At 43.8% G+C, this 16758-nt stretch overlaps 1 protein-coding gene across 1 annotated transcript in view; it reads right to left on the bottom strand.

Moving 5' to 3' along the window:
- Positions 1-1326: 1326 nt before the first annotated feature.
- The window catches only part of LOC145980033 (dipeptidase 1-like), a 174267-nt gene continuing 158835 nt past the window's right edge, over positions 1327-16758 (bottom strand). The window contains exon 6 of the mRNA XM_083113008.1: positions 1327-1336. Coding sequence (XP_082969134.1) covers position 1336 — 1 coding nt within the window. The 3' untranslated portion in view covers positions 1327-1335. The remainder of the gene's footprint in view (positions 1337-16758) is intronic.

Here is a 16758-nt window from a genome sequence, read left to right as displayed (position 1 = left end):
TAAATACATTGAGGAAAATGAATAAGTAAACAGATTACTGTGCTTGGAACAAGTACAAAGATAATTAAATCAGTACCCCGCACCTTTGGCTAGAAATCGCTCTTCGAGCGGGCGCGCCTGCGCAAAATTTATTCAAAAAGTAATTTTCTTTAATTTTCTTGTGTTTCCTTTGAATTTGTCGACCTATGCTTTTTATGTATTCCTCAAAGATGTATTTTGTGTTGCATATTAGCAGTCATTGTTACTAATCCATATGTTATACTCTGTCAATTGTTGATTATTTCAGATCAGAACACAGTGTCGTAAAGTTTTGCGCTTCGCGCCTGCTCCTGTTATGTAATTTTTTCGTCCGGTCATTGTTGAAAATGAGTCGAAAAAACGTAGACGTGAGCGAAATTCAGCGTATCCTTCAAGTTTCTTCTGATGAAGAAAGATCACATGAATTGGACAGTGATAGTGACTTAAGTGACGAATATATAGAAGTCAATCAATATGACAGTGAATCATTTAGTATCATTCATTATGAGCAAGGATTTTTATAATATAAACGTAAATTTTTTTGGGCCTACATTTATTTATATCATATCTGAAGGTTAATATAAATGAAACATGTTGAAATACAAGTTAGAATGCTTAAAATAAAAAAAAATACTTGTAACATTTAGGTTTTCAGCAGGAATATCTGTCGTAAAAAGTACGACACGCGCCTGCTGATGAAAAGTGTGGTGCGCTATAAATATGTAATAAGTTACGTGATGTATTTTTTATTTGTTTCAGCATTCTAACTTGTATTTAAATATGTTTCATTTATATTAACCTCAGATATGATAAAAACAAATGTAGACCAAAAAAATTTACGTTTATATTATAGAAATCCTTGCTCATAATGAATGATATTAAATTACGTAAAAAATGCGTCACGCGCCCGCTGGTAACACGATTATGAACGCGGCGGTGCGAGCCAATAAAGGAAGAAGAAGTTACTACCATCAGCCGAATCTTGTAATGTACCTCGTGAGCCGTAAAATGAAAAGGACTTTCATTGGATTGTTATAAAGCTCCAGCTTATCCTTATGTTTTACCGTGTGTAACGTAACATTAGTTACTAAATGTATAACATGTGATACAAGCAGCTCGGTGCAACGGACTGAAAATAAATCAACAATGAATGCTAGCAATCAATTGTTGGTATGAAATACTTTATCTTTGGGAAAACAATACACTACAATTACATATTCTTATAATGCTTTTACAAAAGTACATTCCCTTACCTTTCCGAAATCCGTGAGTCCCCCGTGGTCCCGGAATTGTCCCGGAACATCCACTGTGGAGCAGTCTGCCCTACCCCAGAGCAAAATGATTAGCAAGATATAAAACAACCACACGGTAAAGTAACATTTTAATATTATATTGTAAATTATACGCACCAGCACTCATACACATATTGCTGTCGTTAAAATAAAATGTTTTTAGTCCTATTATTACCTATAAAACTGAGCCGAAGGGTGTACTATTGCGTACCGCTAGAAAGAAGAAACCCAATCCTATACATATTGAAGATATTAAAATATAAATCTGATGATAATGTCAGTTATATGTAAATTAATAATATTTCACTCATGAACATTATTACATTATTAATCACATATTAAACTCCCAGTCATAGTGAAATTAATCTATTTGCTAATAACACTGCATTTACAACTGTAATAGAAAAATTTGAAATAATTTGGCTGAGGAGACTTTTCAGTTACACCACCTCCAAGTCCACAACTCAATATTCTATTTAATCGATGTAGAGAAAAAGGAACCTCCAATTGTTCAACCACATCAACTAGGCTGTACTGAGGTAGCCACACTTAGAGTGCAATAATTGTCTTGTATCAGCATGGAGATTGGCTCTTACTAACAGATTCATTATTATTTCAGTACAAGAAAAAACATTAAAATAGAAGTATTCAGAGCGGGACACCCTGTATAGGCTTCCTACTACATTAGGAATACATCATTATGATAAAAGTAGTACAGGTGCCCGGGTTCTAAATAATCTTTTGAGGCTCGAATCATCATTTGAGGCTCAGTGTTGCCAACTCACCCCACGAAAATTTCACCAACTGATATTTTGAAGCCTTTCACGGTGTATGTTAACCTCACAAGCAGTGTTGCCAACTCGGGCGAGGCGTAGCCTTTTATGGTGTATGTTAACCTCACCAGCAGTGTTTCCAACTCGGCGTAGTTTTTCACAGTGTATAATTTTTTAGCTTTTTTTTGTGTGTGTGAGTGTACATGTGTTCGGGCGAGGCGTAGCCTTTTACGGTGTATGTTAATTTTACTAGCCTCAGCGTACATGAGAGTTCTGAATCTTTTTTTGAGGCTCGAATCATTATTTGAGGCTCGTCGTAGCTTTTTATGATGTATATTTTGAGGGCACAGAATTGGCAACACTGTGGGTTTTTACTGTAGCCTTTTATGAGGAACCTATGTGCGCCCAGTGTTGCAAACTCTGTGGGCCCTTGTCGTAGCCTTTTATGATGTATATTTTGAGGACAGAGTTGGCAACACTGTGGGTTTTTACTGTAGCCTTTTATGAGGGGGGTCTATTGCTTTTTGTTTACATCTGGCAACACTACCGTAGATTTTTTGACAGTGTTGTTAACCTACTGGTTTTTTTTTTTTACTGTAAATTTTCATCAAAGGGCCTGAGGGGGGTCCATGTATTTTTTATGTCTGGCAATACTGTGGGTTTTTACTGTAGCTTTTCATGAGGGGGGGGGTCTATTGCCCTCTGTTTACATCTGGCAATACTACCGTAGATTTTTTGACAGTGTTGTTAACCTACTGGGTTTTTTTCACTGTAAATTTTTATTAAAGGGCCTGAGGGGTCCATGTATTTTTTATGTCTGGCAATACTGTTGGGGGCCTAGTGTTGGCTACACTGTGGGTTTTTACTGTAGCCTTTTATGAGGGGGACCTATTGTCTTTTTTTATATTTGGCAATTTTATTGGATGTTTTGTTTGAGGCTTGGGTTTTACCAACCCATCCGAAGAAAATTCCACTATATGATCTTTTACTGGCTAAGCTAACCTACAAATAGAAATTGGCAACACCGACGAGTCTTGAATCATTATTTGATGCTCGTCGGTGTTGCCTACCCACTCTACAAAAATTCCACTATATAATATTTTGAAACCTTTCACGGTGTATGTTAATTTTACTAGCAGTGTTTCCTACTAGCAGTGTTTCCAACTTGTTGTAGCCTTTCACGGTGTATAATTTTTTTAGCTTTTTGTGTGTGTGTGAGTGTACGCGCGCGTGTATTGTAACAAATGCACTCTCTCATCCTTGAAGGATGAATGCACCTTACCGTAATTTTCCAACTGTGGGACCAAATGTTTATATATCGTGACCTTTGTAAACCTCTTTCGGGAACAATGTGTCGCACACACACACGCGCGCGGGTGCCTGTATTGTGACGCAAGCAAACAAAAAAAAACTTTGCGTGTCATTGCAAAAAAAACTTTGACCGTATTCTTAAATAACTAACAAGGACAATGAATCTTTTTGGCTTCCGCAAACAGATCAACATGGAGACTGCACCGCAAAATTCCAATAACCTCTTATCTTCCATGTTATCCAAACTCAATGGTTTACTGATTGTTCATCTCAACAGCATTTGGACGAAACTGGACGACGATGTGGGCAAGATGTTTTATGTTTTTAATAACAATTTACATTTCTACGAAATTCCGATCGACGGGAAACTTCAAATCACCGTGAATCCGGAAAACGCAGGCGAAATCAAAATTTCTACCGGCAAGAATATTTTTCGAATCAAGCACGACAAGATGCTTTCTTACATTACGTACGATGTTTCCGCAGGAGATTACCTGTACGTGGAACTCCTCGGAGATTACGACAAACTCATTCCTCTTTTTGTAGAATTACGAATCGTTTATCCTATTATAAATAACCGTTAACCAAAAATGCCTAACGACATTTTCGGCAACACCAAGCGTGTAGACCACGCAGAAGAGATTCTCATGTTGGATATTCGAGTTAAGAAGTTGAGGACCGATTTGATTGCTTTGCAGGAGACCTTAAACAAAAGTTTAGAGTCGGAAATCGCTACGCTCCAAACGCAATGTCTCGACCCCATTCTGAAAATCGATTCCGAACTGAAGATGCTGATAAAAAATTATGTCGACGTACCTTCTTACGACAGCGTTCAAAATATACAGTTGAGCGTGGATTCGCTTCAAAATGATTTGGCCAAATTACAGCAATTTCAATCGAAAAATGAAGATTTGGAAAAATTGAAACTCGAAATCGAAGAACGAACTTCCGCAATAGAAAAGAATTTCTCTGAACTTCAAACCGTCGTGAACGATATAGACGCAGAACGCTTGCACGTCGTCGTTTCCAAATTACAAGAAGAATTCACCGGCACGTTGGAAGAAATTAAATCCAAGTTGCAGACTTTGGAAGATACCATGACGAACCTACCATCGTCGGACGAACTGCAGGTCATCGGTAAAAGCGTCGCGAACATAAAAATTCAATTGGAGGCCTATCAAGATTTCGAACACATTCAAACCACCATCGCCACGCTTCAGGCGTCCTTGGAATTGATCAACGAAGAAATTAAAAATATTCACGCTGAAGCGAGAGCGTTGACGAGCATTCAAGACACGTTAAGCACGGTTCAGCAGAAGATCGAATATTTAGAAAATTTAAACGTCGAAACGAATCTCGCTCATTTTCATCACGTACTCGACAACATACAGGGTGACTTGGAATCGTTACGGACGAGCGTGCCTTCGAGCGAAGATTTGGAAAAATTGAAAACGGCGGTGACGGCACTATCCGATTCGAACGACATCAAAAGTTCATTGAGCGATCTCGAGAGTAGGGTGGCCAATCTCCCCACCTCCAAAGAATTGCACGCTTTGAAAAGAAACATATCTCGAATGCTGAAACGACTAGAAACGGAAACGGCGAACGTGGAACAGATTCGAGACGAAATTAGTTCGCTGGTATCGACGCTGCCCACTTCGCAGAGCGTCGCCGACCTTCACACGCAGTTTACAGAGATGCGAAGGATCGTGAACGATCTTACCGAGAAGAGCTCGAAATTGAATCAAGTCGAGAACCTTCAGAACATTGTCGTCAACATCAGAGATCAAGTTGGAGTGCTGGAATCCACGCAGGAATCGACGCTGGCCTCTTTCGGTGCCAAGTTGCAAGAACTCAACGAAAACTACAAGCAGTTGAACGTGGAAGTGAAAATCAAACCGTCGTTTTCTGCCGTAACGGATGCCATAATCGAGCATTTGCTGCCCATCGAAAATAAACTCGGACAAGTTCACAGTAATCTGCTCGGCGTCGACACTAAATTCGCCAAATTGTTCACCTTGCAAGCCATCGAAATCAACAGCGTACCCAATCAACAGAGAATCTCCACGTTCGTCGAAGGTAACAAACTGTACATGTTGCATCCTTATCATCCGTACTACAAGTTTCTCCTCGATGGCACGATTCAGATAAACGAATTTTCGTACTGGTCTCACGGTAGAAAAGCTAGCGTTCCCACCATGACTTTGATATCGAATCGTGGTGTCCAGAAAGCAGGAAACATTCCTCTGGCACGTTGGAACGAAACGCGCAATATATATGAAATACACGAAGACGAAGATCTCACCGTTTTCGACGTGAGTGCCGGCGATAAGCTGATCATTCAAAACACGAGCGAGGTGCCACCCTCTTTGAATCCCATCACGCTTGTGCTTCTCTTGAAACGTAATCTCTAAACAAAAAAATGTCTAGGCAAGCCATCGTCGAAGAATTGCATAAACCTGCACGCCGTAACTACGAACGTTTGGCTGTGGTAACCAAGGGCATCGACGACCTCTGGCAAAGCGATCTCGTGGAGATGAGCAGTGGCAATTTGAAAAATGTACATAAATTGAACAAGGGCAACAAGTACCTCCTCACCGTCATACACACATTCTCGAAATTCGCATGGGCTCTACCTTTGAAGGCGAAAACGGGAACATGCGTCACGGAAGCATTCAAATTAATTTTTCGCGAAAGCGGCGGCAGACAACCACGGTTTCTGCAAACGGACAACGGTAAAGAATTTTACAACGCTGTATTCCAAAAGTTTATTCAAAAACACAAGATTCAACATTATTCGACCTTCAGTCACATCAAAGCCAGCATCGTGGAAAGATTCAATCGAACCTTGAAAACACACATGTGGAAACGATTCACGCTTCGGGGAAATTACAAATGGGTCGACATCCTGCCGGAACTCGTCGACACCTATAATGATACGGTACACAGAACGATAGGCATGAAGCCAGCCGACGTTACCAAGTCCGACGAGCAGCGTTTAATTTCTACAGTTTACTGTCCAAAGTACACACCCACGACAAAAAAAGCTAAATACAAAATTGGAGACCGGGTGAGGATCAGCAAATTCAAACGCACCTTCGAGAAGGGATTCACAAAAAATTGGAGCACGGAACTCTTTACGGTGGTTCGAGTTCTACCCGGAAACCGATACACGTATATAATAAAAGATAGTAGCGGCGAGATTTTGAAAGGAAGATTTTACGAAAAGGAACTCTCTAAAACAAAACACCCCGACACGTACCTCATCGAGAAAGTATTGCGTAGGAAAGGTGACAAACTGTTTGTCAAATGGCTGGGACTTCCGGAAAAGAGTTGGATCGACGCGAACGAAGTGATCTTGTGAGTTCGTGGAACGTGGTGAAGCGTCTACCGGATCCGGAAAGTCAAACGAGAAAAAAAAGAACGGCAAGTTGCTTCCCGACAGCATCCGCTGTCTGATCGTAGGTCCTTCGGGGTGTGGGAAAACGACACTGCTCGTGGACAATTTTCTCCTCGCACCGAATTGGTTAGATTGGAAGAACAGGCACCTGTACGTGTTCTCGAAAAGTTTGGAGCAATCCAAATACCAGCAACTGATGAAACTGTACGATGGTCTGGACATTGCAACGTTCGCCTCGGAAATAAAACCACTCGACGATTGTCGTGAAAATTCAGTCGTTGTGTTCGACGACGCCATCCTGGAAAATCAAAATGAAATTCGCAACTTTTTCACGCAAGGTCGTCACAAAGAAATGGATTGCTTTTACCTAGCTCAAACGTTTTCCAAAATTCCAAAAGAGTTAGTACGCGACAACGCTAATTTCATATGTTTGTTTCGTCAAGATCACACCAACCTCAAGCACGCGTACGATGACTACGTAGGCGGAGACATGAACTACAATCAATTTTCGGAACGCTGCTGCTCTACTTGCTGGAACGGTGACGATTTCGGATTCGCGACGATCGACATGACGAGGAAACCCAACGACGGAAAATACAGAAACAAAATCAACGACTTTCTAAACGTTGCAACGTTGTGAGAAACGACGTGTATAAATAACGTCATGACGAAACGAAAAATCGAAGACGAAAATCTCAAGCTTCGCGATTACCTCGCGAAACGCTTCAAAGGTTGGAAATCCGAGAATCGCGGATTCTACGAAGAGAAGAAACGTCAGGATCAACCCGTGATCGATGCCATCAGCAGTCTAGGTAAAGAAATTAAAAGTGTCACGGAACAAAATAAAAATTTGATCAACGGACTCGTACCGCTCGCAGCTAAAAGTTACGCCGTACCCACGCCTATTTCGAGCATTCCTTCGACGCCGTTCGAACTGAAGGATGCACCGGCACGACGTCGAGCCATAGGCAGCACGTCTTCGGATAAAATCGAGTTGGGACCTTTGGCACGAGACTACCTGAGCACGGGGAAATTCGACAAGGACGAAGTGTTCGGATTGTATCCCAGCATGGAAACCAGCGAAGGCGGTGGTGTGGTGTGGAAGATTGGGAAATCGAAGGTGACCTTCGAAGGCAACGACATTAAAGTCAATTTAGGCGACAAGGATAGTTGGAACAGGTATCCGGGTACGGTGGGACTGTGGGAACTCGTTGCCAAAAAGCAGCCGAAAGATTACACCGACGAAGATTACCAAAGTTACAAGGAAATTCTGATCATGACGGATGCCTTGTACCAGAACAACGACGCCTCGCAGAATAGGGTGAAATCGAGCAGCGGCGAGAAGTACAGGAAACTCATCAAACCGATTTGGAACCAGGTCAAAACAGGCAGCGGCGTCAAACGCTACAACACGTTACCCAAAGAATTCGTTTGGGTGGACGACGTTAGGAAACTCGTGGACCGATTGTTGGTGATAGCCGGCGAAGAGAATGCAGGCAATCGTAATTTCTACAACGAGAAGGTTGGCATCGTGGACATGATCAGCACGAAACTTTCCAACTTCATCGTGAACGACGACAAGGGCATAGGTTACCTGATCAAAATCATCAACACGCTGCCTCCGAAATTTTGGAACGCGGCCGAAGGAAAAGGACTCGTGAACGACATCATCAACAAGTTACCTTTCGAGATGCATCTACCTGGCTACCAGTACTGCGGACCGGGTACCAAACTCGAGAAAAGATTGGAGAGAGGAGACAAGGGTGTGAATCCGTTGGACGCCGCATGCAAAGATCACGACATCGCCTACAACACCACGCAGACGGATCTGGACGCACGTCACGAAGCAGACAAAAAATTGGAACATGCAGCTTTCGAAAGGTTCGTGAGCAGAGACGCATCGCAGGGTGAACGGGTCGCCGCACTGGGTACCACCATATCCATGAACACAAAACAAAAATTGGGGTGGGGTATATAAATAACATACCGTAAAAAAACTACACAAGAAAAAATCTCAGAATATATATATAAATAACATACCATGAAAATAACACATAGAGCATCAACATGAAGCCCAAGGGTGTCGTGTACCAGATACCATACTCCAATCTTAAAAATCTAGGTGCCCTCGATGGGTTACTCACCAAGAAACAACGCGAGAAGAAACGTTCTTGCTTGTCGAAAGGACACGGAATGAAATTTCTGCTCAGCACACCTCAATTGAAAAGATTGCAGCGTTCGCGGAAACAGCAAAAGATCGGAAGTTTCATATTCAGCATCCCGGCCATCCTGGCAGCATTGGGGGCCGTGGGAAGTTTGGCCGGCGGAAGTGCCGCCATCGCGAAAACCGTCATCGACTCGAAGAAGAACAAAGCGGAATTGGAAGAACAGAAACGTCACAACCTGGCCATGGAGAAGAAAGGGGGGGAAGGGCGTGATGAAGAAGTTTAAAAAAAGAAACAACAGCACTCACCAACCGAGACATTGAATCTCTGATCGGACCGTTACGAATCAAACACTTCAGAGGAGTTTTCATGTCCGACTCGTTACCTTCAAGCGTCAAAAAAAGAGAATGCGGAGTAGTCAACTTGGACGGTCAAGAAAATCCAGGCACGCATTGGATATGTTACCACAAAAATGATGATAAAGCATTCGTTTTCGATTCTTTCGGAGGTGTTCCACCTACAAATTTAATTCATTATCTGAAAACGAACAAAACCTCTATATACTACAACGACGAACGCATTCAAAATTTCGGAGACGTGAACTGCGGTCATCTCTGCCTCTCCGTGCTCGCGTTTCTCTCTAAAATAAATAACCCTACGATCGAGGATTTCCAGAAAGCATTGTGGAACCTCAAACAGCATCATTAGGATGGGCGTGTTCCATCTCACGAGCGAATCTTCAATCTTGAAACTCACGCTGCACGACGACATCGTCTATCCTAAATCCGTGGCTCTGCGTGCATTCTACAGCATGTACCTCATACCTAACGTCACGCAGCACAACAACAAAATTAGCGTCGGAAGCGAGCACATCGTCGTCACGCCAGGACAATACAATCTTTCCACTTTGCAAGCTCAATTACCCAAAGGCACATACCTTTCTCAAAATTCGGTCACGCACAGAGTGGAAATCCTATCCGCGACGGAGACCGTGGACCTGGGCACCATGGGAGAGCTTTTAGGTTTCGAGAACAACCACCCAAAACTCGAAGCTGGCATCAAGCACGTAGCAACCAACATTCCTAAATTCTTGGCCATAGAGACTCTGAACGTACACTGCAACGTGGCGGAAGGTATGATCACGAAATCTTCGGACGGATTATTAGGAAGTCACAAGCAGACGGGAATCATAGCCACTTTCAAACCAAGTTCCGAGTTCATGGAACCGATCATCTACACGCCCTCTTCGCCGATCTATTTTCCAGTATGTCGCAACCGCATAGACGACATAGAGTTGGTGGTGACGAACGAGAAAGGAGACGTGGTGGATTTCGCAGGTGCCACTACGACGGCCATCGTGGAGATCAACGTATAATAAATAACCATACATGTAAAATGGAGCAAATCGAAAGTTACGAATTGCAATCTTTCCCTCCCAACCGTCGCACGTTCGCCAATCTGAACGAAGCGAACAGGGAGATCGAATACGACGTGGACGTAGGCGACGGGTTCATTCATCCTCACAGAGCGGACCTCTACCTTCAATTCGACGTGGTGAAGAAAGAAAGCGGAGACGCGTTTCCCGCAGCAGCAAACTTGATACTCGTGGACAACTTCGTGCCTCACCTGTTCTCGCAGGTGGAGGTGAGGAAACACAACACCGTCATCGACAGAATAGATTATCCAGGCATCACGTCGACGGCAGTGGGAACGTTGAAATTATCCAAAACGGACGCAGCGTACTACCAGGCCGGGGGATTCGAAGCCGGGACCAAAATATCGACGACAAGTCACACGGTGCTCTTTCCCATGCGTCTGCTGCCTGGTTTCTTCTCGGACTACAAGGAGATCATGTGGAAGGGGGGACTGAGGATCACGTTTCGAAGAGCGGCCAACGACAACGACGCACTGATGAGATACGCTACTTTGGGTCCGGACGGCACCACGCCGATAGCCAACACTTTACCCGAAGCAGCAAAATGCGTCATCCGGAGCATGGAATTGAGAATGCCGGTGGTGGAATACGAAACGAATTACGCCCTCAAGTTCAAAGCGGAGATCTTGAAAAGTCCGCAGGTGCCGATTCACTTTCACGGTTACCAGTGCGTACAGAAGGTGGCGTCGGGAAGTCACATGGAATTCGACGTGACGACGCAGTTCAACAACATACAGTTCGACATGCCAGATTTCGTCGTAGTGCTTTTTCAGACCGGACGCGATAACGATCAGGAAAAAGATTCCAGCAAGTTTGACGACTGCAAGATCAAGAACGTTTATCTGGAGAACGGTAGGAACGAAGTGTTCCCGCGCGAGAATTACAACCTCGACATGACCAAAAACGATTACCTCAAACTTTACGAAGCTTACACAGCTTACAAACGCGTGACCGAAGGAAGCGTGGACATGTACTACGCGCCCAGCGAATTCAAAGCACGGAGACCCATGACCGTCATCAACACCACGAAAAGAAAGCAAGTGGTGGTCAACGATCGTACCAACATCAAGATTGTATGCGAGTTCCACGATGCCTTGCCTGCAGATACTCTGTGCAGTGTCATTCATATTGCAGAGAAAACATTTGTGTATGACGTCAAGAATGAAAGAGTGACTGAACAGTTTTAAATAAATAAAAAAAAATAGCACACAATAAGAAATGTGGAATTTTATATATATAAGTACAAATTGTAATTAGCAGTTTCCAGAAGTTTAATTTTGCTGTGCCATGCATGCATGTAATCGAGGAAGTGGAAGTAAATTAAAATTGTTTTTTTTTCGCATTGCCTATTACTTTTTGTTGCACTCTGGGCAGGTCTTACTAGTTTGGAGGCGATAGTGGCCCCACGGAAGTGTATGGACCCCACATTCAAGAATACACCTCTTGTCGTCGTGTGCATCCAGAGCAACTTTCCTGACAATATTAGTTGTAAGCACATGATCGACGCTTTGGATACGATGCTCTTTTTGTAGAATGGGCGATTTTGTTCTGAGGCACTCGAGGTAATCCTCAAACTTGAGGTGCTCCCGAACCACTTGCCTACTTACACCCTTTGCTTTTTTTGTTACAGAACCCTCAGCCCGGATCGCATAGGCTTTGGCACGAAGTCCAGCAAACTCCACAATCACATCCCCGTCTTTCTCGTCCTTCAGTTTGCCGGGTATTTTTTTGTTCCGGGGCAGAATTCCATACCGGTTTAGCTGGGGATAGCCCGATGTGTCGAAGAGCTTGACAAGAACTGGAACTTTGGCTATATCACCATACGCATCGGCCGTGCGAACATGGTACACCAAGCTGTCTGTGTCTGTGTAGAGGAGCGAGATATTGTGGTTGTAGTGTGCACGTAGTATGCCGTAATATGTCTCGAACATGCACATCTTGCTCAGATCCAAAACTGCAGCTCCCACATAGATGGGCTTGTTGAGTAGCACCTTGCCCCGGTTCATGTGAATCAGAGACATCTGTTCGTTGTAAATTGTTCGAGACCCGAACAGCGGGCTTGCAACAAGTCGACGACACTGTGTTTTCTTCGTCACCAACCTCACATCAACGCGATTTCGCACATTCTCCATGGTCTTCCCAAATACCGCATTGTTCATTAATTTGAAAAAATCGCGATCAAGTTCCGAAGTGGCAGCAGTGCGATGGTTGGTGTTCAGTTCGATGTACGGCTTCAACCATGGAGACTGCCTGAACAAGAGCACGTCGTAAACTGCTTTGACCGAGACCCCTTGCTGCATTAATCACTGGAGGTTCCGGTAGTGTAGCACATAACGCTTTTTGGGCTCCAAGTCCATGACGAGCTTCGGTTGATCCGAGCCAGGTGGGCACTTGACTTCCGGAGCAGGCGAAAGGTCACAGAATGTATCCTGCAGCTTCTCGGGGAAGTCAAGGTCCACCTCGGCAAAAAACCCAAACTCGTCGCATTTTTTTTCGATGTCGTGGTATAAAGGATCAACCCACTTAAACTCTCCTGTTGGGAGTGGCTGCATCATGGAGTGCCCGTAAAGATTATTCACGTCAGTGTACATGATGTAGCTTGATGGTTGGGAGGGGTCGTAACCAGTGGCCATGTGGTGATTGTTGGCGTGTGCGAAGCGTTGCGACACTTGGACCATGCCGCCCCGGATAGCTTTCTCGATGAAAAGCATGATATCATTATCGGAGATAAGTGAAAGTTTAACTTTAGTCAGCAGGAGCATGGCCGACCATGCCAGTCCAGGAAGGCTGTAAAAATATACAGGGTCCAGGTTGTAAATGTTTATCGCAGTCGCCCGAAACGCCTGGAACACATCGGCAAGAAGCGTCACATCAAGCTTCAGGTATGCATCGTGGTAATCACCGAAAGTTCGGCAACCCAACTCGACCCACATAGACTGAGCATGCTTGTACTCCTCGTCGGTAATACCTGAACCTCTCAGCTGGCTGTAGAACTTATCCTGGGGAGGCAGCAACTCTTCTTCGAACTTGGAAGGGTCTGTGACGTATTCGTAGGGGCAGACCCCTTTACGTCTGATGAGTGCGACATCTAAGTTCGGGAAACTTGATGTGGTAATGGCTAGTTGGTCGTCTCTGAGCTTCCCAGCAAGAGCATCGAGGCTTGCCTGGAGGAACCTCAGAGAGTCGAGGAACCGAAGCTCGATGCTGCTGCTTTTTGAGTCGGGGATCGGCACCCACTTGCTGACGCTAATATAACGCTCCTCGTTCTGTGCCAGGACATTGATTCTCGCATTGTCGTACCCTAGATGTGTGACCAAGTGATGGAAATCATATCCCGAGCCATTGTGAAAAAAGACCGGTATGAAGCGCGGGTCCCTGGCTCTCAAGTTACATCTGTTGCACCACGGGCCAATGTAGCTTCCGGTCCCATAATGGTCATGGTGGTGGACCTTTTTGTTATCGTCAGTGAAGACCGAGTTGCAAACAGGACAATTTAGAGCCATTTCGTGCTGATGCTTGTTTTTGGGAGACAGAGGCAGCATGGGCTTGGGGGCCAACAGCACCTTCCCTATCTTGATGGCTTCCTGTTGCATTCTCTCCAGAAAGTGTTTGACCGGGTCGGGACCGCGATACACATAGGGCTCGGAGGCAATATGTTGGTCTCGCCACACCACAACATAGGAGTAACTCGAGGCCTCGTGGATTTGGAAAGCAATGGTAGAGGATGTTTCGGGGTTGGGCTCGCAGTTAGACAGAGGTTGAAGAAAGGCCTCGAAGTCTGCTACAATATAGGCAGGATGCTTCACCATAGCACTGTGCATGCGAAAGCACTCTACTGCACCAGGTTCGGGCAGGATAATTCGTGCAGGCTTGTTGGTACCACAGTAGAACATGTGGCGAGCTAGCTTCTCAGCAGCAATGTTGGGTCCTCTGATGCGCCGGTAATCCCGCTGTTCTCGATTATGAAATATAGCGAAGCACCTGCGACACACCTCGACGTGGGTTTTGTCTTTGCTCCGTTGGCTCGAAACAAGCCGAGAGAGAGAACGGATAAGGGTGTAATGGTGATGGGTTTCGTCCTTGATGAGCAGGAGGTTGATTTCTCGCACCTCGTTGTTGTTGCTCACGTTGCTCACCCGGATGGGGTGGACCTCATTTTTGTTCTCGGTGAGACCGTAAACATTGATGGCTAATTGTAGGCCCAACAAGTCACGAGCACGAACCTCAAACTTGCGAATATGCGAGACTTCTACAGGGTAGGCAATCCCGGCCATTGCATCCTCCAGTTCCGACTCATACTGCTTGTAGTGTGAAACGTAGCGTGGACTGTTTTTCCAGTGAACAGGGTGCAATGCTGCCAGCACCGACCAGAGGAAGCATTTGGTGTCTTTGTTCTGAATATTGAGAACAGCTTTCCTTGCTTCAACCTCGGGTGGCAGGGCAATATAGCTAGACCCTGCCAGTGGCAGGGACTTGCTAAGTTTCAGACAAAGTTCGTGGGGGTCGCCACACAGCGAACCGCCCGAGCCTTCAGCCTGATGCTCCTCGTGCTTTGCCACAAGCTCCTCGACAAACTTGTTGTAGATGCTGTCGAGGTCAGTGACATCTGCCTGATGCAGTGTTTTTGCTTTTGTGGCATGGAAGAATTTATATATTTCATCAGACGGTTTCTTATACTTGCAGCATAGCACAGCATAGAATTTAGTGGAGTATGTAGCCAATGCATCGTTGAGGATGGATATTATCTTAGCTCGCTCGCTCTCCAGAAAACTACGCACATCGCAAAAGCTGTCTGATGTTATGTTAAAGTCTTCTAATAAATGCTCAAAAGCAAATCGGTCTGCTTTCTTCGCCAGCTTGACACGTTTGGCAGGTGGCGATGCATCGAGGGAGGTTACTTCTACCTTTCGCTTGGAAGGTTGCGGTAGAGATGTTCCAGTGCTCTTGCAAGTAAGCTGGTGTCGCTTGAAGTTGTCAATAGAAATATTTATTCCACACTTAGAGCACAGTTTGGTTGCACATATTCGCTTTCCCGGCACACAAGTACGACAGTGTCTTTGAAAATTTTTACTTGACACAGCAATTTGGCACGTAGGGCAATTTTTTACAGAACGCATAATGCAGAGATTTTTTGGGGGTATGTTATTTAATACCTAATGCTGTGCAATGCAAAATATAATTGTTAATTTTTTTTTAACTATTCTCTATGACCTTACTTGGGTTTTTTTTCGCCAAATTATATGCTTCTAGTCTCCTATACAATACAATATACGTACAATATTGTCAACAGTATCATATTTGAGCAGGTCGCTTGTCACCTAAACACTACAGCTCACAGGTTGGTAAAATCTGACATGAAAGCAGATAATACGCTTAAGTCTTATTTATATATAATTTTCACGGGCGTACAATATTGTCAACAGTATCATATTTGAGCAGGTCGCTTGTCACCTAAACACTACAGCTCACAGGTTGGTAAAATCTTGCATGAAAGCAGATAATACGCTTAAGTCTTATTTATATATAATTTTCACGGGCGTACAATATTGTCAACAGTATCATATTTGAGCAGGTCGCTTGTCACCTAAACACTACAGCTCACAGGTTGGTAAAATCTGACATGAAAGCAGATAATACGCTTAAGTCTTATTTATATATAATTTTCACGGGCGTACAATATTGTCAACAGTATCATATTTGAGCAGGTCGCTTGTCACCTAAACACTACAGCTCACAGGTTGGTAAAATCTGACATGAAAGCAGATAATACGCTTAAGTCTTATTTATATATAATTTTCACGGGCGTACAATATTGTCAACAGTATCATATTTGAGCAGGTCGTTTGTCACCTAAACACTACAGCTCACAGGTTGGTAAAATCTGACATGAAAGCAGATAATACGCTTAAGTCTTATTTATATATAATTTTCACGGGCGTACAATATTGTCAACAGTATCATATTTGAGCAGGTCGCTTGTCACCTAAACACTACAGCTCACAGGTTGGCAAAATCTGACATGAAAGCAGATAATACGCTTAAGTCTTATTTATATATAATTTTCACGGACGTACAATATTGTCAACAGTATCATATTTGAGCAGGTCGCTTGTCACCTAAACACTACAGCTTACAGGTTGGTAAAATCTGACATGAAAGCAGATAATACGCTTAAGTCTTATTTATATATAATTTTCACGGACGTACAATATTGTCAACAGTATCATATTTGAGCAGGTCGCTTGTCACCTAAACACTACAGCTCACAGGTTGGTAAAATCTGACATGAAAGCAGATAATACGCTTAAGTCTTATTTATATGTAATTTTCACGGGCGTACAATATTGTCAACAGTATCATATTT

This window comes from Lepisma saccharinum, chromosome 27 (assembly GCF_977018435.1).
Source record: "Lepisma saccharinum chromosome 27, izLepSacc3.1, whole genome shotgun sequence".
NCBI classification, from domain to species: domain Eukaryota; kingdom Metazoa; phylum Arthropoda; class Insecta; order Zygentoma; family Lepismatidae; genus Lepisma; species Lepisma saccharinum.
This window is presented reverse-complemented; position numbering and strand designations above follow the sequence as displayed.